At 38.9% G+C, this 26,961-nt stretch overlaps 1 protein-coding gene across 1 annotated transcript in view; it reads right to left on the bottom strand.

Annotated features, from left to right (window-relative positions):
- Window positions 1–26,961, bottom strand: part of Ankdd1b (ankyrin repeat and death domain containing 1B) — a 63,470-nt gene that overhangs the window by 7,504 nt on the left and 29,005 nt on the right. Inside the window, exons 6-12 of the mRNA XM_046429106.2 lie at window positions 24,561–24,659; window positions 23,314–23,412; window positions 21,195–21,293; window positions 13,678–13,776; window positions 10,984–11,082; window positions 7,616–7,714; window positions 3,778–3,873 (exon numbers count right to left, since the gene is read on the bottom strand). Coding sequence (XP_046285062.1) covers window positions 3,778–3,873; window positions 7,616–7,714; window positions 10,984–11,082; window positions 13,678–13,776; window positions 21,195–21,293; window positions 23,314–23,412; window positions 24,561–24,659 — 690 coding nt within the window. The remainder of the gene's footprint in view (window positions 1–3,777; window positions 3,874–7,615; window positions 7,715–10,983; window positions 11,083–13,677; window positions 13,777–21,194; window positions 21,294–23,313; window positions 23,413–24,560; window positions 24,660–26,961) is intronic.

A 26,961-nucleotide genomic window follows, 5' to 3' on the forward strand; every position in this document is an offset into this window, starting at 1 on the left:
GGTGAAAAATCCAATAAACTTGGGAACTGTAGGTACTTCACTTCATTCCATGTACTGAAACAATGATGAGCCTATCAACATCACAACTCCAAACAACCAAGGTGAAAAGAAGAGGGTAGAATGATTTTGTATTTACCTTTGCATTACAGCATTCATAGGAGCAGGGTGGATACTAGGGATCAAACCTGTGGCCTTACGCATGCTAAGCAAGCATGCTACCACTGAGCTGCATCACCAGTCCTGTATTTTATGAAAATTTAGAGAAACTTGCATGTTTCATGCATACCAGGATCAGGCTGATTGGAACTTCAAACCTCCATAAGAAAGGGCTCAGGATTTGGAAAGCCCCAGTCATTTCCAACATTTAGTAAAAGCATTAAATAGACAAAGTATCTGCCAAAGCACTAAACTATTTGCATTAGTAACACAAGCCAAATCAGTAGAGATTAACACTAGCCACATTTTAGGAGGCTCCCTTTTGCCTCTGAATCATTGAATTTAATGATAGATGATTTAAGCTGGGCACAGTGGCGCACACCTGTAATTCCAGCAGCTCAGGAGGCTGAGGCAGGAAGATCCAGAGTTCAAAGCCAGGGAGACACTAAGCAAGTCAGTGAGACCCTGTCTCTAAATAAAATACAAAACAGGGCTGGGGATGGGGCTCAGTGGTTGAGTGCCTCTGAGTTCAATCCCTGGTACCACCCCCCCCAAAAAAATGATGGATGATTTAATGATGGTTAAATTGCTATATAAATAGATAATGAATGTGAGAGGAAATTTAAATCACATCTTTAATCCTTTTATTAGAAAACATTTCATATGAGTCCAGAATACAAATTTGATGAACAAAGATTTAAAAATAATAAATTCATTTGGTTTAAAAAAATTAAGGCTATATATTAAAAAACAAGTCTCAGGTCTTCCTCCCACCCTAGACCTGTCATCAAGATTGATAACTCTTGCTGGGGCAGTGATGCATGCCTATAATCCCAGGAAATCAGGACCCTGAAGCAAGAGGATTGCAAGTCTAAGGCCAACCTCAGCAACTTAGTGAGACCCTGTCTCAAAATAAAAAGGGATGGGGGTGCTGGGGTTGTGGCTCAGTGGTAGAGCACTTGCCTAGCATGTGTGAGGCACTGGGTTTGATTCTCAGCACCACCTATAAATAAATAAATAGATTAATTAATTAATTAAAGGTCCATTAACAACTAAACAAAAGCTAGGGTGGGGGTTGGGGATTTGGCTCAGTGATAAAGTGCCTCTTGGTTCAATCCCAGTACCAAGAAAAAAAAAAGATTAATAACTTACCATTTCTGGGACCCTCCTTCAGCTATATTTATAAATTACATATGGTTTTCAAAGTTTCTCTCTTGTATCTTAAAGATTTGTTGGGAAAAAGAGCTTATTCATTTGGTGGAAAAATCATTTATACTCATCTAGCCACCAAGAATCTAAAGACATTATCAGGCATTAAAAAATAGAACAAATGACTATATCTATTTTCAAAGAAAATGTGGAAGCAACAATTTCTTTTCCCCTGCCCTGCCAGTTCTGGGTATCCAACCTAATCCCTTGTACATGCTAGGCAAGCAGTCTATGACTGAGCTATATCCCTGGCCCTGGAAGCAATGATTTATAATACTTTAATTTTTTTATTTTTAGTTATAGATGACACAATACCTTTATTTTACTTATTTATTTATTTTTATGTGATGCTGAGGATGAAATCCAGTGCCTCGCCCACATAAGGCAGGTGCTCTGCCACTGAGCCACAACCCTAGTCCCTGGAAACAATGATTTAAAGAGCAAGATGAAAGGTGTAAATTTGAAAAGTTGTCCTCAATAAAATAGGCAATTTGAGAAAATGAGCTTAAAAGGAAAAAGGGCAAAGAGGAGGAGGAGGAGGAACAATAGAAATAGAAGAGGAAGGAGAACAATAATAGAAATAGAATATTAAACAGGGAGTTCTATTTGTTTTTTTTTTTTAACACTAATGTATTTTCTTTTTTAAAGAAAAGAGAAAGAGAGAGAGAGGAGAGAGAGAAAAATTTTTTAATATTTATTTTTCAGTTTTCGGTAGACACAACATCTTTATGTTGTTTTTATGTGGTGCTGAGGATCGAACCCAGTGCCCCGTGCATGCCAAGCAAGTGTGTTACCACTTGAGCCACATCCCCAGCCCACCAGGGAGTTCTATTTGTTAAAAAAAAAATTTTTTTAGTCACTTTACAGATATTACGGTTTGGATTTGTAAAGTCCCCTAAAAGCTAGTGTGTTGAAAACATGGTCCCCAATACACCAAAGTTCAGAGGTGAGGCTTTCAGGCAATGATTGGATCATGAGGGCTTTGACCTAATCAGTGGAATAATCCATTTGATGGACTACTGGGAGGTAGGACCTAGTTGGAGAAATCAGGTCACTGGGGGCATGCCCTAGGTTTATTTATCCTCAACTCTCTCCTTTGCCCCTGTCTTTCTCTCTTTCTCCCCCTCCCCACCCCCACCTCTCAGCTTATCAACTCCATGAACTGAGCACTTTTCCTCTGCCATGTCTTTCCACCATGTTTCTACCTTGGAATAGCTGACCATGGACTAAATCCTTTGAAACCATGAGCCAAAATAAACCTTTCCTCCTTTAAGTTGTTCTTGTCAGGCATTCTGGTTGCAGCAACAAAAAGCTGACTAACACAACAGGCAAAACATAGGCAAGAAAAGTTGCAAGGACCATGGTGTGGCCTTTAAAGGGATCCAGACACAGTCAAGTACTGCATGATATATACAATGACATATACACTGACAATAGCTACATCATAGCATACAGGTGTGGTGGGGCAAACCATCTAGGTTTGTGTAAGTACACTCTAAGAGGTTCACACAATGATCAAATTGCTAATGACACACTTCTCAGGAAGTGTCCTAATCCTTGCAACACATAACTGCATATCCCAACTACTGAGCTGATTAAACAGGACTGTGAGAGAATAGACAATAAATATTTTTCCCTTTAAGGATTTAAGGCATATTTCCCAGGATGGGCCGAATGGACAGCAATCTAGGTGTGTGGCTCCTCCAGGAGAGACACCTACATGATGAGAACCCGAATTCTGCTGCTAACATTGGAGGTGTGGTAGCCATGCAGCCTCAGCTGGAAATGATGCATCGCTAGAAACTGAGGCTGGTATCTGATAATGAAATCCTGCCTGAAGGTATAGACTTGAATCTTGGAGGAGAGGACAGTCTATGGAGAAGCTGCACAAGTGACAGACATCAAAGCAAATAAAAATGAAAGAAAGGAAAAGGTGAGTTAGAGACAAGTTTTTTTTATGTTCTCAGATGAATAAGGTTCTGTGACTGTCACAGAATACTTGAGTGGTGAAGAGCCAGTAGAGGGTGCATTGAAAATTACAGAGCCATAAATAGGAACCTTTTAACCAGCCATTAGAGTGTCCTGTAACAGAATATGGCCAGAGACCAGAGGACAGAGGCACAGCCAGGGAGTCACCCATTAGGGACTTGTCCACTGTACCCATTAGAGCCAGCAATAATGAGCCCAGCTCAATAGTGAGCCCAGCTCACGAACTCCCTCTACTGCTGATGCTGGCAAAGGAAAAGAAGAGGGAGCAGGCAGCTGTTCGTTCTGTGAATGAGGGCAGCACAGGACAGAAAGGACAATTATAATTATAGTGGCAAGGGCTTCTGCCTATGAGAGCAGAAACACTGCCCAATAAGAAGACAGGGGTTGCTAGAAGAGCCTCCTGCTCTGCTGACATTGCCTTACCTCTCTCCAGGCATAGTATCTCTCTGCTTTAATAAGCATGTCCACAACAAGGCTGTGGTTGCTCCTAGATGCCACAGCCAACGCAGTCTTTCCTTGCTAAAAGTTAAAAGAGAAAAGTAAGTGTCAGGTGCTATCACCTGGTAGTTAGGAGCTGTAGCTTTGGAACAAGGGATCTGGGTTCAGATCTGATCCTACCACTTCCTTGTTGGGTGAATTTTAGCCAGTCCTTGGCTTCTCTGGGGCTCCAAAATTACACCAAGGTGTAGTGGTGAGGATAATGCATAGTGATAATGCATACAAAGTACTTAGAGCATGTGCCACCATTAACCTCCCTTGCAGTTAGGTAAGTGACTCACATTCTGGCCAATGGTATGTAAATGGAAGGGCATAGGCAAACATGGGAAACATCTTTTTTTGTTTTGTTTTGTACCAGGAATTGAACCCAGGAGTACTCTACCACTGAGCCACATCCCCATCCTTTCTTATTTTTGATACTGGACCTACTAAATTTCTAAGGCTGGATTTGAAATTTTGATCCCCCAGCCTCCTGAATCACTGGGATTATAGGCATACACCACCATGACTGGCTATGGGAAGTATTTTTAAAGACAGGAGAGATGTCATTGTCCTTCCATTCCATCTCTTCCTGAATGGAAAGCTGATAGGATGGCAGAAGTTTGAAGTGGAAGTCTCAAAATATGACTTCCACTTCCTTTTCTGAAGTGGAAGCCATGTTTTGAGGAGGGCAGAGTAATAAGACAGAAAAGAGCTGGATCTTATTAATTATCAATAACACAACTAATTCATGTATAAAATTCAGTTCACTGGACTCATGGCTAGAAATTTTTTTTTCTATCATAGCACACTGCCTCTAACAAAAAGGGTGAGGTATCACCACCACTCTAACAAAATAGAATGAGCAAAAGAAACTGTCCTGGACATCGTGTGGAGCGTGTTCTTCTTGGAGCCCATATGGTATCATATACAAATTACAAAAAGGTGCTCCTTTCTCAGGATGAATATAGCTCAAAGCCAGGGTACACAGCTTTGCAAACAACATCTCTTAGATTTTATTCAGTGCACAACTTCTACAGCTATACATTTTTCCCTGACAAAAGATGGTAGTTCTTATTTGTTTTTCAAATGACCCATGAGGAATTCACTTAGGAATCCTGAAAATAATCAGAATTAATGGTCAGTGGTAACTCCAGAAGTTCTGCTCTTAGGAAACTATGGTTCTAACCTTACAGATCTAATCTATCCCAATAATTCTCGGACATGGCTGGATATTGGCAGCAAGTACAATTCCCACCCACACAAATGCCTGGGCTATTAGTCCAGGCACAAAAATCCAGGTGAGCTGGAAAATTGGGGATGAATGTAATCAGCCTCTAATCAAAAGAGACAGTAATGAAATTAGGAAGAACTACATTTTGCAGGCATTTAGCAAGCCTCTAATTGCATGCTGCCTAAATTCTGGCTTATAAAGCCATTTGAATCACCATAATTAGCCTATTTTGGGAAGGCAGCATCTGAAAGCCAGAGTTTTCAGACTCATGAGAAAAATCTTCCTATAGAGTAGATGCTGGAATGAAAGTCCCAGCACATCTGCCCTTGCAGGTAAAGGAGTAGGTGGCTGTAAGGCCCTTTGGGAGCTTTGTGACATCTCAGGCCCCAAGACAAGCTTCTGGGAAAATCAAATCCAACCCAACTTTTACTCCCTTTGTCCCATCCAGACTTTAATGCAGCTTTAGAAACACTCATCTTTGGTAAAAATCATGGGAACAGGTAGAAAACATTGTTTTTATTTACCAACTAAATATGTATTGGGTGCCAACTATGGGCCAGACCCAGAAAAGAAAAAGGTGGACGGAAGGGATGTCTGGGAAAATCGAATTGCAAGGCCTAGTAACACTGGGCTTTTGTTTTGAGAACAAAGTCAAGCAGTAGCATCGACCATGATTACTTGGATATCCAGTCAATAGCACCAGAAACCCTAACATGAATTTCTACCAAATGCAATGGATTCTCTATTCACAAAATTGCTCTGAGCTTGTGAGGTATGAATGAAAAAGTTGAATAAATTAGAAAAGAATATGTGGGTAAACACTAATGGTAAATGTTAACAAAGTTAACTAGCCACAATAGGGGAAAGTGGTGGAATTCCACCCAAGAGATGGAATTATGGGTGGTTGTGTTTTCCTTTCCGTATACTTTATCTATTTTCCAAATTGAGGGCTTGTTACTTTTATAATTTGAAAAAAAAAAAAAAAACAGTTGACCAAATTATGTACATGTGTGAATACATAGCAATGAAGCCCACTATATTGCACAGTTAGAATGCATCAGTTTTTAAAAATCTTAAAAAAAAAAAACAGAATCAGAGAAAAGCAAAATAACATAACTACTTCAGATTGTATAAACATAGCATGTGATTTTGAGGTAGATAGCATGAATTAGGGAGGTGCTAAGCTAATGCACTGCATGGGTGAAAACAAGGAAGGAAAAATTAAGTTTTGAACAGGGAGGGTAGAGTACATGCATGATGTCCTGGGTTTAAACCCCAGCACCAAAAAAAAAAAAAAAAAAAAAATTAAGAAGGTAAACTTTATGCTATGTGTACTTACCACAATTAAAATTTTATTAAATTTAGAAAAAAAACAAGTTTAGATACATATAAGTGTGTTTGTTCATTGCAGCTTTATCAAAATCTGAGGAACAACTTAAGAACCCATGCAGCTGCAAAAGAAAAAATGAAGAAACTCTTCATAATTAATATGTAAAGTCCTACACTTTAAAATTCTTAACACTAGAACATATAGCTATGTTACCACTGTCTTTAAAAGATGGAAGAATAAAATAAAGGTACAATACACTTATGCTTGTTTACATATTCAAAAAGAACTCTGGAAGGAACAGAAGAAATTTATTGAAATGGCTGCATATGGCCATGGTAGTACAGGAACCAGACAAGTAAGAACAAGGATGTGTGTGAAATTTTTACTGCAAACCTTTTGTACATATATGCTTACATAGAGAGAGAAAATATACTATATTTAGAAAAAATATATATATGGTAAGGGCTTACAGTAAAAATTATATATAATCTTATAAATATTGTATATAACAATATATATGTATAAATATGATTATGTCATATAATTATATATTATTATAATATATTATATATCATATTATATATCATAATATATGTTTAAAATATTATGTATAGGGGCTGGGGATGTGGCTCAAGCAGTAGCACGCTCGCCTGGCATGCGCGGGGCGCTGGGTTCGATCCTCAGCACCACATAAAATAAAATAAAGATGTTGTGTCCACCGAAAACTGAAAAATAAATATTAAAAAATATTCTCTCTCTTTCTCTTTAAAAAAAATGTGTACAGTATTTTTATATTATAAAATAATATATAATATAAATATAAAATAAATATATACTAAAGATATTTAAAATATGTATAATATAATATTTATACATAATGTGTTAAATATATAAGCATACCATTACATAACATATAAATATAATATGAAAATATTATATGTAATATAATACACAAAATTTTGGGGCCATGTGAATCTATGATCTTTTTAAAAATTCAATGAATAATTTTAATCTTAAAAGCACATATTTCATTATTTAGAGTAAAAATTTTTACTGACATATCTCAATAAAAGTTGGGATGTTTTCATGACTATGAAAATGCAAGGTTTCTCCAGTTTGTGCCCATTTACCAAAGGGAATACCGATGCTTCCCCTACTGGCAGCTGACAAGGAGACCTCCATTAACATCTCCCTGACCTGAGTCAAGTTGGTGCATTTACCTTATCAACAACCTTTAAGTCACAGCCAGCCTTCAGCAGGGTTTCCACCAGTTCCACATTTCCAAGATCAGCTGCTACATGCAGAGGGGTTTGCTGTCTCTGACATGAGAGATCATAAAGAAGTAACAGAAGAACATTAAAGAGGGGTAAAGACGTGCATAGTACAAAGACAAAGGGAATGTATGGGTGTGCTGTATAGGCTTGAGGCAAAATGGATACAACCATGTGTTTTTTAATGGGGACAATCACTGCGGTATTGTTATATTTTAAAATTATTATTATTATTATTATTATTAGTAGTAGTAGTAGTAGTAGTAGTAGTAGTAGTAGTATCAGGGATTGAACCCAGGGGTGCTTAACCACTCAGCAACATCCCCAACACTTTATATATTTTAATTTAGAGATGGATCTTGCTGAGTTGCCTAGGGGCCTTGCTAAGTTGCTGAGGACATCTTTGAATTCAAGATACTCCTTCCTCAGCCTCCTGAGCCACTGGGATTACAGGCCACCATGCCCAGCTGCAGTATTATTTTTATAGTAAAAAAAAATGAGAGGAAGTTATACATTTAACAAGGAGCCATTAGACAAATTATACTACATCTATATATTGGAATAGTAGACAACCATTAAAAGGTTATTTCAGAACCTGGTACAGTGGTGCACATCTGTGTCCCAGCTACTCAGGAGGCTGAGGCAGGAGGATCACTTGAGCACAGGAATTTGTCACCAGTCTGGGCAACATAATGAGATCCCATCTCAAGCCATAGAGAGAGAAAAACAGAGACAGAGACTGAGAGACAGAGATTTCAATGAGTTACCTGGAGTAGTCAAATTTCACAGACAGAAAGTTAAACAAACAGTGGTCACTAGGAGTTGGGGTAGAAGGAAATAACGAGTTATTCTTTAGTGGGTGTGGAGTCTCAGTCTGAGGAAATGAAAACAGTTCTGGAGGTGGATGGTGGTAATGGTTGCAAAACAATGTGAATGCAATTAACATCACAGGATGGTAAGCTCAAAAACCAGTAACTTCTATTTGTATTTTACCACAATAAAAACTCAAACATTATTTTTATAGGGTTGGGGCTGTAGCTCAGTGGTAGAACACTTGCCTAGCATGGGAGGCCCTGGGTTCAATCCCCAGCACTGTAATCAATAAATAATCATATAAGTAAATAAATAAAAGATTATTTTTACAAGTAGAAAATATTTATGATGCAGTGTTAAGAATCTTAGGAGACAACAGCACTATACCTAGCTGAGTTTAATTTAAAATACATACAAAAAAAGACAGGGAAATATAACAATGATAATGGCTAGATGAAGGGATTAGAGGTTATTGTCATTGCCTTCTTGATGCTTTTCTTTGTTCTCTAAATTTTACACATAATAATGTGAAAGGAGTGAAAGACTTATTTCTTTTGTGGGTAATCATTTTCCTATGAGGGTGTTTCAAAAGAAACGTGTGCTCTCATAAGAAAACCACTCATCTTAACCTTTCACCAAAAGTAATGCTGATGTGAAGACATTTTTCAAATACTAGGACAGAAAGGAACTTGGATATTATCGAACCCAACCCCTTAAACAGAGGGGAAGCAACTTCTCCTGGGTCACACAGCTGGGCAACAGCAAGAAGCCCAGTACTTTCTTTCTACCAGAACACAAGGCCAACTCGCTTGAGGTGTTGACTTGATTATGAAAAAGCATTTATTAAAGGTCCACCTGTAGATGGCAGTGTGCTCCACTGGAGCTCCATCATTGAAGACTCCACCCTTTTCACAAACCTTCCAAAGGTACATACCAAAATGGAACAGAGATAAAGCATAATACATCAGATACCAATAAAATTGCATTTGGATATTAAAGCTATTAAAGTCTAGAAGACACTAAATGCACCAAAACATTAACAAGAGTTATCTTTCTTTGGTGGAGACACAAATACATTCACCTTTTTACTATATTTATGTTATTTTGTATAAATATTTTATATGTAAAACATGAATTTTCTACTGTGGGTGGTGACACATGCCTATAGTCTCAGCTGCTTGGGAGGCTGAGGCAGGAGGATTGCGAGTTCAAAGACAGCCTCAGCAACTTAGCAAGGTTCTAATCAACTTAGCAAGATGCTGTCCCAAAATTTTTTAAAAAGAAATAAAGAAAAGGGTTGGTGATGTGTTTCAATGGTTAAGTATCCCAGGTTCAATCCCTGGTGTGTGTGTGTGTGTGTGTGTGTGTGTGTGTTGTGTACAAATTTTCTGATTTCACATGTGTATTTTTTCTGGTCTAATAAAAAGATTGAAGTGATCAAATCTAGTTCTATAAATGCTCCTTCCCTAGACTGCATCCTGCCAGTTCTTGGAAACAGATCACACATGAACATAGGTTTTGGGTATTTAACAAACATTTTTACCCATTAGAAAAGATTCATGGTATTAACATAATCCAATAAGTAAATATATTTAATAACAAGAGGGTTTTCCCTTCACTCGATCTTTTGTGATCGTGAAAGACATAAAAACGAAGGAAGAGTTCCTGGAGGAGGAAAGAGACAGAAATGGAGATATGTCTTCCTTTAGCTCACAGCAAAAATTAACTCAGAGGTTGGAGGTGGAGAAGACCGCAGAGACCTGAGTCATGCTCTGGTTTTGCATAGGAGGAAATGGGCACCCCATGGTGCGTTAGAACAAACATGCCCACTGCATATAAATAAATGCCCTATGCCCTAACTTGCAGGGCATAGCTGGGGTTTCCTTCTCCCGACATCCACTGGAAGATGGCAGCTCAGCCCCAGAGAGCAGCCTGGCCAGACAGCTCCGCTTGGCTCTGTTGTTCTACCTAAAACTCTCATTTTCAACCAGTGACAGATTGATAGCTTTTATGAGGCATTTGATTCTGCTCCCTTTGATTGAATTCCTGGTCATCAGTGTATTCCAAGAGGTCTTTTTTGCCTTTGGGCAAAGCAAGATACATTTATTGTCTCTAATGTAGAAACAAAGCTTCCTTCTTGTGGGGAAGGGCTCTTGGCCAAGGACAACATTTCACACATTTCACACAGCAGGAGTGGCTTTTGATTTAAAGGGCCTCTGGCAATTTACCTCTGAGCTACTGTTTATCACAAGTGCTACAAGTGCTACAGCTGTTCAATGTGAACAATCTGATCATGGACTGGCTAAACCCCAGTTACATCTTTTGAAAGAGAAAGTATGAGGGTGTAATGGAAGTTACAGAAGAAAAAAGGATAAAAAAAGACGCACATGCTTCTCCCAGGAACCTTTAAGGCAACTTGAACTCCATCAGAACACCCCATAAATGCACAACTGTGTTGAAACATAAGAAAATAAACTCTTTGGATTCTGATTTGCTTGGCTTACCTGATTTAAGATGTCAATATCATGCTGTGCACTTAATAAGCTGTTTACCACTGTGACATGGTTGTTGATAACTGCTAAATGAAGAGGGGACTCCTTAGGCTGCAGAAATAAGAAAAATTTTCAAATTCAAAAGATTCTGGTTTCAACATTCAAATCACAAAGCAACTCATTTCAGCAGACATTTCCTGATCTTCTCTGAGTACCAAAATTGCTCAACCCAGTGGTGAGCACATAGTTAAGAGTTCTGCAAATATTATCATTCTGAGGGCTGTGTGTGAAGCAAGCCAGCTCACCAGCAATCAGCTCTCCCCATCCACTGTTCTGGAACTATATACTGAGCACTTACTATGGGCCAGTCTCTTTTCAGAATGCCAGGGATTTAGTAGTGACCAGAGCCCATTCTCAGAAATCTTCTAATTTACTGGGGCAAACAAATGTTCTTTTTGCTTTTCTTTTTTTTTTCTTTTTTTTTTTTTTTAGAAAGTCACACAAATATGTAATTAAATTGTGATAAGTGTTTGGAAGGAAAGGTCAAAAGTGCTGTGAAGGTATGCTTGGTGGTTGGGGAAGGGTTGACCTTTCAGGAGGACAGAAAATGCTTTCCTGAAGAACCAACAGCTGACCTCAAATATGAATAAGGAAGTACTAAACAGGTTGAACTGCAGGACTTCTCAGAGCCTTCAAAGAGCCAAAAGACAATAGAAACAGACACAGAAGGGGAAATGTATACACATTCAGCATTTCCTGAACTGATATGATCTAAAGCCCTCAATCCCTTGAATGTCTTGCAGAACCGGTATCTCCACTTACTCATGCACTAGGTTCTCAGGTTCAGCCTTCCTGCCTCCACAGAGTCCAGCCACAATGTATTCATCAAACCTTTTGAAGCCTTCTCCCTGTTTGTCTCCTTTGTGGCTAAACTGTCTATCTTCTGAGCTTATGACCCCTCTCACCCATCTCTACCCTGGCTTCTTACTACCCTTCAGACTACAGAAACAGCCCCATCACCATCACACACTTTGCCTCCAAGCTTCCCTGCTGCCTCACCTACCCAGCTGCACAGGCTGCAGAGGCACAAGAGAAAACATGACTAAGGGAGGAGACAAGGAAGCTGGAAGGGAGTAAGAGGTAGGGGAAAGTCGATGAAGTGGAGAGGGGGGGCAAAAACAATTAGGGCAGGAGAGGGGTGGGGAAGGAGCATCCGGTGAGGGTCATGAGGGAGGGAGGGGTGCAGGTGCAAGAGAGCTTGGGCAGAAGATCCAAGGAGACTGTGTGCAGGGGTAGGGGCATGGTAGGAGAGACAGGAGCAGAGTGAGTGGAGAGAGGGGACACAGATGCATGCGAGAGCCAGCTATTAGGACAGAAGAGTGCAACGTCGGTCAAGTGTAACAGGTGATAACGATAAGCATCAGTTGGGCACATTCAACACATTCTCACAATGTACTTACTACACACTTCCCCCCAGCACTAGGGAAACTGTCTTAAACAGTAGGTTAACTGACAGCTTTTCAGAAACCATGTCATTCACGGCAATTCTAGCACTCGATTTTATATTCTCCACTTTATACATTAGACACGGAGAGGATCAGTAACTTTGGCAAGGCCATAGAGCAAGAAAGTGGGAGAGACCAGAATTGAACCAAGACCTTCCTGACTTCCATATGCAGCAGACTCCTTCTCAGGAGACAGGGGAAAACAGATGGAAGAGAGATGGAGTGAGTTGGCAAGTTTCACCAGCACACAGAGGAAGAGGAGAGGAAAGGAGGGGCAGGTAGGGCTGCTGCCTGAGCAGATCAGAGGCTGGCTGAGGGGGAAAAAGGAGAAGATGGCACTGAGGAAAGCTTGTGGGTGCCATCTGAGGGTGAGGCTGCATAGGCCTCCTTTGTTCAGGAATACTTCCTCCCTTGAAGCTCTAAGCATGAACACAGAGAAAGCATCCTTCACCTCAAAGAAGCAGGCAGCATCCTTCTTGCCAGGGCCACCCGCCTTGTGGCGCCCAGCTCCTCCTGAGAAACAGGAAGCATCCTTGGCCTGAAACCAGTTAGTTCAGAGCCAATTTCCCTAACTCCATGCTCCAAAAACCATCAGACAGGGTTTAAATCACATCCCTTACTCTCAAGTTAATGCAGTAAATAATAATGTCTCAGCAAGATCGGAGGAAATAATATTCTCACAAGAGAAACAAGAATACAGTGAAAAATAAAGGAAAGCTTCCTGTCCAATTCCAGCACAGAGGGCCTTTGTTAATTCTACCAAAGCCAATTCAAACTTCAGAAAACCTAAATCATTATAAAGGATTGTCTTTCACAAGAAAAACAAGATCACTCAGCAAGATGGAAAAATTATCACTCTTCTTCATGTTTACAGCAGCTTCATTTCCCAGACTGATGAGATTCCAACAAGAGTCACGGCATCTCTAGACGCACGAGAAAGTTTTATTGCAGCGAATATAAATATTTAAAACACAAAGATTTCATTTTGCTCTGGAACTTCAGTGACTTTCTAAAATTCATCCCTGAGATTGTATTTCTCAAGATTAAGACTTAGCCTCCAAAAACAGTCAGTCAGGCTTCCCAGAAAGAATCCCTCCCTTGTGAAACATCTCATCCCACACATCTATCTGTGAAGGACATCTCCCTGGCCGCCAGCCTGGGGCGCCAGGACCAAAACCTGTGTAAACTAGAATAGACTCACTTCCATCCTCTGGTGCAGATCGATGTTCTCACTGAGAAGAAAGTTGACAAGGGATGTGTGGCCATTCCGGGTTGCAGTCTGCAAAACACTGACATTGAGCTGCAAGAGAGAGGTCGAGAGAGCAGGGAGGATCCCCCATCAAAACCCAACATGCTATGCAGTGTTCATCATACGATGAATAATTAGTATAATGACAAAATACAACTATTTTGAAAAGGAAATCCAATGTGTTACCAATTATTTGGGAGGGTGGGCAGAGACTGTTACCTCAAAGTGTCTCCCATTAAGCTGTCAGAGTTCAGGAACATTTGTGCAATGGACTACAAGTATCCCCTCAAAATACATATGGTGAAACCCTAATCCCAATTGCCACACATCTTTTGGAAGTTGGGCCTTTGGAAGGTGATAAGGTCATAAGAATTGAGCCCTGGTGAATGGGATTCATGCCCCTATTTAAAAAAAAAAAAAAATACAACCAGAGCACTTTCTAGTCCTCTTTCTGTTATGTGAGGGCACAACAAACAGCTGTCCATAAACTAAGAAGAGCACACTCACTAGAACTTCACCCAACTAGCTCCCTAACAGACTTCCGGCCTGCAGGGCTATGAGAAATAGCCCTGTTTGTTGTTAAAGCCACCCAGTTTGATGGTATTTTATTATAGCACCCTGAGTGCTAAAGTTAAGACAAATTTGCTGCAGGTAAATAAGAGTTAAATCCCTGCTTGGAGAAGTAGGAAGTGAATTAGAACCAGGTCGACTCTCTACACTGCCCAGCAAATGCCTTCCTTGAGTGAAATAGGTAACTTGGTTATTAGTCTCCAGAAGGCTTCAGTGGGGGTTGAAGTTGTGGCTCAGGGGTAGAGCACTCGCCTAGCATGTGTGAGGCCCTGGGTTTGATCCTCAGCAACATATAATTATAAATAAAAAAAAAAAAATAAAGGTACTGTGTCCAATGGTAACTAAAAAATAAAACGTTAAAATGATTTCCTCCCTCCCTGTCTCTGTTGACTACCAGATCTCCTCTTTGCCAGGTACAGCTTCACAGTTTAGTATGATTTCCACCCTTGGGAAGGACTGCCTCTCTGTCCTTTTACCTGTCTCCTTTAGCACCTTTTTTCTACTCTGCTTCCAGCTGCCTCCTGAGGCTTCCCTAAGCTCACTATCTGCACTTAGCACCCAAGCTAGATGGCACCCTGTTCCAGGGCACAGCCTGCTCTTGGTAATCCTTGAACTTCCAACTTGCCCAGCATGGCACCTTGCAATAATGCAATTAGTTGTTGACTGATCAACCATAAGACTGCCACAAAGTATTTTCAGGTGCTCCATAAAAGGGTACTCTAGGGCGGGGGTTATGGCTCAGAGGTAGAGCACTCACCTGGTGTGAGTGAGGCACTGGGTTTCATCCTCAGCACCACATAAAAATAAAATAAAGATGTTGTGTCCACCTATAACTAAAAAATATATTTTTTTAAAAAAAGGGTACTCTATAAAACTGCTTTCCCTAAATGGCTGCATTGGTATCCCGTCCCACATGCTCTGTTGCAATGTGACTTTGCCATTCTCCCTCAGGAGGGAGGGTTTGCTTCTTCACTCTCTTGAATCTGAGTAGACTCTATAACTGCTTTGGCCAACAGAGTATGGTAGAAGTGATGGAATGACCCCTAATCAGGCTGGCAGCTTCTGCTCTCTGCCTCTTGCGATAATTCCTCTTAGTCCAGATGCTATGGTGATGTAAGAAGGCTCAGGCACACTGAGGTTCCATATGTTGGTGCTCAGGTCACGAGCCCATGGCGAGCTCCCAATAGAACGGGCATCAACTGCCAGAACCACAACCTTGAATTAAGGCCACTGCAATCCACTCCCCCCCACACACACACACACACAAAAATATTTCCACAAGGACATTTGCCCAACAACTGTCTATTTAATCTTAGACAGCAGCCACCTTGTTATTAATTCGAGTAGCCAAAGATTATTGTTTCAAAATATTTTATGTAATCCTTCTCATTTTGCCTTTAAAAATTTCCCCTGGCCTTAATCTCTTTGAAAAAGCACATAATTTACTTCTATGGCACACATCATCCCATTGCAATGCTCTGCTATCCCATATAAACTTCTTCTTTAGAGAATCTTTCTCCTATGCCATTTGGGTTAACACCACAAAGCTATGGAATATAATACACACTAATGTTTCAAGCCACTGGGCTTTGAGTTGTTTTGCTATGAAGCAATAGGCAACTGGAACAGATGTTAACAGGAATGATATGTATATCTCTGACTAACAGAATCCTAGCTTGGGAGGATGCTAATTCTTATGTGACCCAGAATGAAGTGGCTTATCAAGTATGGGCTCCTCCATCTTCATCTATAAAAATGGCATAACCACCTACATTTGTTTTCTCTGCTGCTATAACAAACTGCCACAAACTTAGTGGCTTAATAGGAATGTATTATAATTCTGGAAGTCAAAAAGTCTGAAATGGATTTCACTGGGGTCAAAAAAAAAAAGGTGTTTTATTGAAGACTGTGTTCCTTTCTGGAGTGAGAATCAGTTTCCTTGCCTCATCCAGTTTTTAGAAGCCTCCTACATTCCTTGGCTCACACACCCTTTTTTCCATCTTCAAAGCCAGCAGTGGTTAGCTGAGCTCTCCTCACACTCATCATCCTGACCTCCTCACCTGCCTCCCACTCCTACTTCAAGGGACCCATTACATGAGGCCCATCTAGATGATAACTCAGAATAATCTCATTTTAACATTTGCTGATTTTTAACCTTAATTCCATCTGAATTCCCCTTTGCTATATAACCTAAATATTCATAGGTTCCAGGGCTTATGTGGACATCTCTGGGGCTGGGGAGATACCTATCACAACATCCTACCTCTTTCTCTCAAACTACAGTAACCTGGGAAGATAAATGAACTAGGAAATGTGTACAGTAATCATAACTACCATTTTATTCATTCTACAAAAATTATTGAGCACCTATTATGTGTCACGCAGTATGTTAGATAGTAGAGGGATATGTTGGTTAAAAATAATTTTTAAAAATATTTTCTTGTATTGGTCAATGGACCTTAATTTTATTTATTTACTTATTTATATGTGGTGCTGAGAATCAAACCCAATGCCTCACACACGCCAGGCAAACACTCTACCACTGAGCCACACCCTTAGCCCTGGTAAACAAATTTGATAAGATCTATGATATATCATCCCAATGGAGGTAAACAATCAATTGGTCCAGATTGGTAGACTGGAAGATCAGTAAATCAGGAGATTTAGAATAAATCTATTTAATAGATTCTGGATATTTATTTAAGAATAATAGTTATAAATGCTATAATGAGAAGTGAGGGAACATGACTGGATGGCTGTTTTCCAGTGAGTGACCAAGAAAACTTTCCTGGATAAGGGGACACTTCAATCAGAATGGTCAGAAGTGCCCCCACTGGGAAGATCCAAGGCTACCTAAAGCAGGAACAAACTTTTCAAGAACTCAAAGCCAGATTCCTACAGCCGGAGGAGCTATGGGAATCTGCAGCATGCTACCTGTGAGACACTACAGACATGTGTAGGACCCACAGATTTTTTAAGAGGTAAAGGAATATGTGAAACCTAAAATTATATGTATTAGTTCCAAGATACCAAAAGAAAACCATGAAATTGAAGTGAATAAATATTTAAGCAACATCTTCATACTTTATTGATTGTTAAATGTAATATTCATAAAATATTCATTGCATTTGTAAACAATTTTATAGGTTACATTTTTTCACCTTCTTCAATTTCCAATTATACACAGAATTTTAAGAAACCAGAGTCGATCATAAATTGGGTGCTTATTGTAGCCAAGTAATTGTAAAAGCCAAAAATAAAAAAGCCCTTTAGATAACTAACAGCAAAACAAAAATTATTTAAAGTGAAATGTGGGGGGCACTTAAATATATTTGATAAGATGTGGGGTAGGGCCTTTAGAAATCTGCATTCTTAGGGTCTACAAAAGTCCTAAGTGAACACCCAGACAGTTAGCTAGGCCCTGGGAAACCCCTCCATTTAGCACAAATGGAGGAAGCCTGCTATCAACCAAATCCATAATCTTACTCCAATTACCTCCTCAGAAATGACTCCACTATGTATCCTCTCTCCTTAGTGATAGGGAGAGGGCAAGAGAACACAAAAGCAATCTCTTGGAAACCAAGACAAATCAGCCACCAAGTGAAATATTTCCAAGATCAAACACATCAATCACCTACAGAAATGAAAGCAAAACAAGTCCAACACATCTGTGATAACATTTGTACAAGCTGCTGGCTTTTTTGCGTCACACTGCTTGTTTCCCTGGGATTTTCTCTGGGATGGCAAAAATGGATCTAGGCAGTAGTGGTGGTAGGTTACTGACCTGGGAAATGTGCTAACGAACTTAGGCAGAAACTCTAGAAGAAACTGCATTAGCCAGCTTTCCATTACTAAAATTAAGTACTCGAGGCAAGCCAAATTATAAGGAAAAAAAGATGTATTTAGCTCAAAATTTTTGAGGCTAGATGTCGTGGCTTCATCATATCATGGCAAGAGTATGTGTTTATCTCAGTCTACATGGTCTCTCTCTCTCTTCTTATAGAGCTACTAGGATACAAACATTACCAGAATACCATCACCCCAGTGAGCTAAGTGATTATCACTTACCAAAGACCACATCTGTAAACATTATAGTTAGATTAAATTTCCACCCACCTTAATACCATTAACACAAGACTTTGGCAATTAAATTTCTGCATGAGCTTGGGGGCTAATGAGGGATGGGGTGGTAAATCATATTCAAACCACAGCACTAGTAAAAGCTGAGAATGGACTTCTGACAGTTTCTATCTGCCTAGAGGCTACTAACTAAGCACCCGAGGCCACAGCTATAAGGATGTGGACAATGGAGATGATGAAGTCTTAGTCCAGTGGGGAGAATGTTTGCCCATGCATGTGAAAATCATTACAAAACAAAATACCTATGAGAGCAAAATAATTAAGCAAAATAATTAAATATGAGAGCAGGTACAGAACAATGGAGCAAGCCCAAGAGAGTTTTACTAAGCAGAGAGGCCTTCCCCAGGGACTTGCAGGTGGTTACAGATTGGGGATAGGGGCAGGAGACAGGGGTATTGTGTAACAACTGAAAAACAACACAGCTCTTCACATGCTGAATATTCCATGACTCCAGAAATTCTTGATGCTGTGTTTGTTTATTGTGTCAGTAACCTTTCAACGTCAGTAAAAAGCAATTTACTATCTTCATTTTCTATTCTCTCTTACAATCCTTAACCATTTAAATATAAATCTACTGTTATTGTATTAATACTTATTATATACCATATATTGTTATTTTAATTTTATTTATTATATATATTTTTATATGAAATATATTTTCAGTATTTATAATTATAATTTAATGGCTACATAATTTAAAAAAATAGATATAACTGGAGTTGTAGCTCAGAGGTAGAGTGCTTGCCTAGGACATGTGAGGCTCTGGGTTCAATTCTCAGCACCACATATAAATAAGTAAATAAAGTAAAGGTCTATCAACAAGTTAAAAAAAAAAAAGGTATACCAATTTTTTATTCCAGCCTTCTCCTACCACTCATTGCATATATAGGTTGTATCTAATTCTTTGGCTACTGATAACAAATTCATCATCTATCTTAATATATGTAGATAGATTATTCCCTTAAAATAATTTCCCATACATAAATAAAAATAAAATGTCAAAATGCTTTTCAAAAGGGTTGTATGAAAGTATACTCTACCAGCAGACTATAAGGGAATAAAACATTACCTATTTGGGACTTTATTCTTATTCTAGTGTTTAACTTGTACCTTTTTGAAAAGAAATTGTTTACACATTATGCTGATATAAAGATCCTAAGATATCAGCAATTAAAATAAAAACAACAACCAGGCGTGGTGGCATATACCTGTAATCCCGGTGAACTGGAAGGCTGAAGCAGAAAGATTGCAAGTTTGAAGCCAGCAATTTATCGAGACCCTGTCTCAAAATTAAATATACAAAGGGCTGGGGATGTAACTCAGTGGTAGAGTATTGCTGGGTTCGATCCCCAGTACCAAAAGCAAATAAATAAATAAAACAAGATACAGAACAGTATATATAGTATATGGTGTGCTACCATTCATGTCATATCAGTGTATGTATGAGTATGCATTTATTTAGTCAAGTCACACTTTCCACATGAATGCATAGAAAATTCCTGGAAGACTGAGTAAACTAGTGATGATTTTAGTTTCAGAGAATGAAACTGACCTGTGAGGTTGGAGTAAGATACTTTTTATCATACACCATTTGGTTCTATCCAAGTTTTTTGTCATGAGTTATTTTCATCATAATTTAATACTAATTAGGAAAAAAAAACAGAAAAAGAAAATAAACTATCTGAGGTCAAGGCCACCGCTGTGGTTAAAAGTGAAGGCACTGGAGTCAGAATGGGTTCGAATCCTTGTATTGCCATTGACTAGTTGTCTGATCTTGGCTGAGTTCCTGTTGTGGTTTAGATATAAGGTGTCCTCCAAAAGCTCATGGGTGAGACAATGCAACAAAGTTTAGAGGGAAATGACTGGGTTAAGAGAACCTTAACCTGATCAGTGCATTAATCTACTAATAGGGATTAACTGAGTGGCTGGTAGGGTGTGGCTGGAGGAAATAGGTCACTGGGTGTGTACCCTTGGGGTTTATATTTTGTCTGTGGTGAGGGGAGTGGTGTCTCTGCTTCCTGGTAGCCATGTCCTGAGCTGCTTTCTTCCACCACACTCTCCTGCCATGATGTTCTGCCTCACCTTGGACCCATCCATCAATGGAGCAATGGAGCCATCCATCAATGGACTGAGACCTCTGAAACTATGAGCAAAATAAAGTTTTTCTCCTTTAAAATTGTTCTTTTGGTCACAGTAGGAAAAAAAAAAAACCTGACTAACACAGTTCATTAGTTTTTCAAATTATAGCTATCTGTACTTTTAAAAAGTGAAGATAATAGTCTTGAGAGTTTCAAAGGCTCTTGCAGCATCACTAATACAAAAGTACTCTGTGTTTAGAAGGTGGCACCATCCAGCCTTCTTCAGGCCCCAGGCTTGAGTTGATCACTTGAGTTTTCACACAATCAACTTCTATTTTTTTTTTTTTTTAACATCTACAGTGTATGAAACAGGAATGTGTTAGTTGCTATGGAGAAAACAAAGTAGAGTAAAAGTGCCTGTCTTTAAGATGTGACAAGTACTTGCTCCTTTTGTCCAGTTTTCATTTATTCCTTCCCCAGATGAATGGGAAGAATGGCATTGCTTTTGAGGAGATGTGAATGGAGAATGTCAGAGGTAAATCATTCTTACCCAAAACAAAACATAATATAAACATTAATTCTACAAGAACCCAGTGAGTGATCAATGCGGGGCCAGAGTTACCAAAGAACCATCTAAGTCCCCCACCCACTGTGTAAGTGAATGGAGCCCAAGGCACATACTTTATTTGGAATGTTGATATCACTTCCTGCTGCCAGTAGCACTTTGCTGCATTCTTCATGACCTCCTTCAACTGCCAAAAAGAATGGTGTTTCTCCATTCTGACAAAAGAGAAAATAAGTTAAAAATTAAATGACCCTTGCAGTGGAATGAAATCACTTTGAGAAACAGTGTGCTTTCTCTATACCTTTTGTACTTTATTTTTTTTTCACAATGAGTTACGTTCTTTCTTTTTTTTAAATTTTTTTATTAGTTGCTCAAAACATTACAATGATCTTGACATATCATACATTTGATTAAAATGGGGTACGTAATCTTAATCTTATTTTTCCACGTGTACAGATTGCAGGATCACATTGGTTGTACTTTATTTTTTAAAATGGATATCATTCAGCATCTATGTGCCAACATATACTGCCAAGATGATATGCTTTGGCACAGCCAAATCATGCAACAATCTTGTGAGGTCAGGGTTAATATTATCTTCATTTTACAGATCAGAAAACTAAACCTCAGATTAAAACTGACAAAGCCAGGACATGAGTCCAGTGTTTGACTTCAAAGCTGGCACTGTCTACTCTATTTAAGACTTTTCATCCACCATTCATAATTAACCTCTACTAACCTTTCTATCAAACACTTATTAGGCTATATGAATTGGGATTGGAAAGATGGATTGGACACAGATCCTGCCCACAAGAAAGTAACAGACTATTAAGAAAGATAATTTTGGGAACAAGGAATTATAATGCAGTATGAAACATACAAAATTAGAAGTACAATTGCACCAAGTAACAGCTTGAAACTTTACAAATGATTTCAAATGTTTCATGTTGTTTAAAAAGCAATATTAGTCTTTTAAAAAGTGATTCAGTACTTCAGTTTTCTGAAACTTATGGTAAATGAAAGTGGAAAAAAGTTGAGAGTTTTGTTTAGACCAAAACATAAAGGAAAAAGAAATAATTGGTCTCACGTAATAGCTGCTTGGATATGTCCCCTTCCTCATGCAAACTCTTTCCTAAAATCATGAAAGAAATGCAGAATTCCTTCCCCACTTTTTAACCATTTACCCCTAAAACATTATCCTACTTAACAAGTGCATTTGGTAAGTCCATAGGTTGTACTTGTAGCTGATTAGGAGTAAGCAATCATGTTAACAGAGAGGCAGGAGCACAGAACCAGTGCTCCGATCTGACAAAGTGGGAATACTGCACCACAGTGCCTAAGGCCTGCAATCTACCTAAAAAGGAATCACTCTGCATAATCTGTCTTCTCATTTTTCCAGGAAAAAAGATGCCAAAAGGCAAATTCCAAAGGGAAAAATATTTGCAAAAAAAAAAAAAAAGGAAAAATGAATATATGATTACATGTCCACTGTAATTCTACATCATGTACAACCAGAAGAATGAGATGGTATGCTCCATTGACATATGATATATCCAAAATGCATTGTACTGTCATGTATAATAATTAGAACAGATAAAAATAAGGAAAATAAGGAATTCACCACTTTGATATATCAAGAGCCTAGTCAATCTTCATATTTTTGACCCAAAAATCAACCTCTAAGAACATACCCAAAGGAAAGAGTAAGAAATTCAAACCAATGTTTATATACAAAGAGTTTCTTGACAATATAAAAAAGACTGAAATAAACTAAATGTCCAAGAGCCAAAGCTTACTTAAATGAATTCTGGGCATATGCTAAAAACATATTTGTGTTTAAACATATATGTGTAATACACACACACACACACACAACACATACAAATACATACATACACATCATATATATTCTTTTAAAAATGTACATTTTAAATATATACACACACATACACAAAGAAAACTGAAAGGGCAAAATGATGAATATAAGTTGAATATAAGATAATGTAATATAATACAAGATGAATATAAGATAATTCTTTAGTGTGAAAAAATATAAAACTACTATTTATGTTTACTTTTTTCTCAAATTAAAAAAAGTAGAAATATTTTAGCATCACATTTTACAGGCTGTGGCACTAATATCTTTGTCTTCCTCCAATTCCATTCTTGAAGCTGTTCCTCTGACTCTTCCCCATTTAAGTCCTGAGTCCAGCTGGAATGAGTATTTCCACATACCTCATTGGTCTCATTGACTTCCTGCCACTGAGTTAGCAGCACCTGAACTGCAGGACTGTGGCCATGCATTGCAGCCAGGTGCAAGGCCGTGTTTCCTTCCTGCAACAGAGACACAATGCAGGTAGAATCTCCTGTGCCAAGGAGCACACCTCTCCAATTGTCAGGGCTGCAGGGCTGCAGGGCTGCAGTGGGACTTTTAGAAGCTTTCTTTTTGGTTAAAGCCACAGACCAGAATGTGGGCCACATTATCTACAGTTTTTTTTAAGATTTGTGTATTTTTAAGTTTTAAATGAAGACATAGCTAAGTGGACCAGTAAGGAAAAAAAATCCATTGATGCTCCTTGTTCACCTTTCTTATCAGTTTGCTAGCAAAATGTGGGAGAATAAAAGTAATTCCACATAATCCATGTGAGGGTGAACTAGTTAAAGATTTCTCAGAGGTAATTTTAGTAACATATATCATATCATATGTTAGAAAATAATTTTATTTTCTTAATTTTATTTTTTATTTTCTACTTTTTTGGTACCAGGGATTGAATTCAAGGGCTCTTAATTACTGAACGATATCCCTAGCCTTTTTATTTTTTATTTTGAGACAGGGTCTCACTAGGTTGCTTACAGCCTCGCTAAGTTACTGAGGCTGGCTTTGAACCTGCTATCCTCCTTCCTCAGTCTCCTAGGAGTACAGGTGTGCATTACCACAGCCTGCTTCAAAAGAATTTTAGAAGTGTAGAACCCTTTACCCACAATTCCACAATATAGGAATTTCTCTTAAGAAAATCATCAAAGATGTTCATATAGGGCTGGGATGTGGCTCAGTGGCAAAGTGTTTGCCTTGCACATGTAGGGCACTGGGTTCGATCCTCAGCACCACATAAAAATAAATAAACAAAGTAAATATATTGTGTCCATCTATAACTAAAAAAAAATTTAAAGATGTTGATATAGATACAGATATCTACCCTGGTGTTTTTCCCTTCCCAATTATGTGAGATTTGAGACCACAGCAGACCTCAGGGGAGGAGGGGAGAGGGTTGCAGTTGACAGTGGGAAAGTATCCACATAGTCAACTGAATTCAAAGCATTTATGGAACAAAACTGCCAATCTGGGTAATCCACAGCAAAACTGAATGAATTTCACCTGGATGGTTCAAATATCCAAATCTATTGTAGGCCAAAATGCCATCACCAAATCTACACACCAATTGTTACTACCCTTTCAGCAAAGAAATCAAAATCCAGCTCACCTTGTCCTTTTCCAAAGTATGCAGATTGAGAAAGATGAGTTTTTCTATCATTTCAACGTGGCCTCTCTCGGCTGCCAAAAGAAATGGTTTCCTTCCTCTCTGAAAATAAATCACAAACTCTAGCATTTATTACACACTTGACAACATTTTAAGGGTAACGAGGTGGTCAGCAAGGTCCTTCTGGCCATAGCATTTCAAACTAATTAGGGGAGGGAGTTGACAAGATTTCTGACCCCAAATCAGATTCAATTTTGGGCTGTCACTCAAAACATGGACTCAGTTTCATGGTAACAAAGAGAAGCACTGTTCAAAAGAGACCCTCCCAGGCTGAAAGTTTTCTCTGATATGCGGATGCTAATTCACATTGGGGATGGCTAGGGAAGAAAAGAGTTACTTTAGATTAGGTAGAAGGGACTGAAAGGAGGGGAGGGGTTTGGGGGTAGGAAGGATAGTAGAATGAATCAGACATTATTACCCTATGTACATATATAACTATATGACTAGTGGGATTCTACATCATGTATAACCAGAAGAATGAGAAAATACTCCATTATATATAATGTATCAAAATGCATTCTACTGTCATACATAACTAATTAAAACAAATTTTTAAAAATTTTAGAAATAAGAATAAGAGAATAAAATAAAAGAAGAAGAATAGACCCTCCCAAGCATCAGAGGAGGTGCTTCCTCACAGCCAGAAGACAAGATTCCATTTTAAATATAGCAAAATGATAACGGTCACATGCCACATCAGGCCAGTCAATCAGAGTCATCCGTGGGTTTCTTTCTTTCTTTCTTTCTTTCTTATTTCTTTTTCTGGACACATATTATTTTTACTTTGGTGTCATCAGCTAAGCTATCAGTAACTAGCACAGTGCAAAGCAAACTGAAAAGTAGAAAGAGATTAAGAGCCCTGTTGATGGGGCTGGGGATGTGGCTCAAGCGGTAGCGCGCTTGCCTGGCATGCGTGTGGCCCAGGTTCGATCCTCAGCACCACATACAAACTAAGATGTTGTGTCTGCCGATAACTAAGAAAAAAAAATAAATATTAAAATTCTCTCTCTCTTTAAAAAAAAAAAAGGGGCCCTGATGATATCATTTGAGTTCCTGGATTCAGGTATACTTGAACCATTCATATGACTGCTTTGACTGAAACAATAAAGCCTTTTTTTTTCTCCTTAAAATAGTTTGGGTTGGGTTTCTGTCATGTCACTGAAGGGCTTCCTTAAAGCAACTTCCCTACGTCACAGAACTATGAGAGTAATTTAAATGTGCACCAGGGTATCATTTTAGGTTCATCTAAATACTTCAGACCCAAGCAATTATCACAGGCCACATTTGGCAGCAAACTGCTCAGAAAATGTAGAACAGAAGCTGCAGCTTATTGATGTCAGCAGTGCCTCTTCATATCATGGTCCACACAGCTGTCCAGGAGTTATTGTCTTTGGCCCTTCAGGTGACAGCTTAGTTGCAAAGTGACTTAGTTGTAAAAGCCACATTGCATGGGTGTGGGAGCCCCCTCAGCTTAGAAGGCCCACAGGAACAAATGTTTCTTATAATCATCCCTTGGGTGCACCTTCCAGGGTCCCCATAAGACATGTTGCTGGTTACAACAATCACTATATACAAGAAAAATCCACAGTCTGGCTTCCTCGGGTACTTAAAATTCATCTTTAGCTCCTCCCAGTCCAGATATAATGCACTAATTAGGAGTCCTTTTATCAGAAGCAATGTTGCTAAGTAAGGTAGTTAATCTTCTATCTTTACCTACTTTGCAAGGACACAAGCCAGAAAGTTAACCAAAGTTTAAATTTGCATGCAGCAGGTGAAGCGTTTTTGTTAGTTCTTTACTTACAGAGACCATAAACACTGTGAGCGTGCTGTGTGTGCCCTTTTTAGCATGTATGCCCTGCGTGGACATTTATTGCTTTTGCCCTTATTTCTTCTAGCAATAGCACTTTTGTTTTCCTCTGGAGAACTCCCCACAAAACACACACACACACACACACACACGCACGCACGCACGCACACACACGCACGCACACATGCGCCATTTGGTGCAATTAGTGCTGCCAACCACCAGGTCTTACCTGTCTGCCTCCTGTCCCATGAGGTGATCACATAATCCATGTTGATCATGTATCCACAGTGATTGTTTCAGTATGAAGCATATGATTCAAACAGGGCCAAACAATTATTTCTGAGATTTGTGTGTCAACATTTGATGAGAGAGGATTTTTCTTTCTTACTGATAAAATCCACAAGGATATAAACCTGAGGCTGCTAATAGCCACCTTTCCCATTGTGTGAAGAGTATATCTATGAATAATGACAATACATAGCCAACCAAAGTCTAGGAGAGAAGAAAAACTGGATCCAGTCAAGCCTGAAACCATTC

The sequence above is a fragment of the Marmota monax genome, unplaced genomic scaffold (genome assembly GCF_021218885.2).
Source record: "Marmota monax isolate L192 unplaced genomic scaffold, Marmota_monax_Labrador192_F-V1.1 WCK01_AAM20220418_F8-fsc00018, whole genome shotgun sequence".
NCBI lineage: Eukaryota > Metazoa > Chordata > Mammalia > Rodentia > Sciuridae > Marmota > Marmota monax.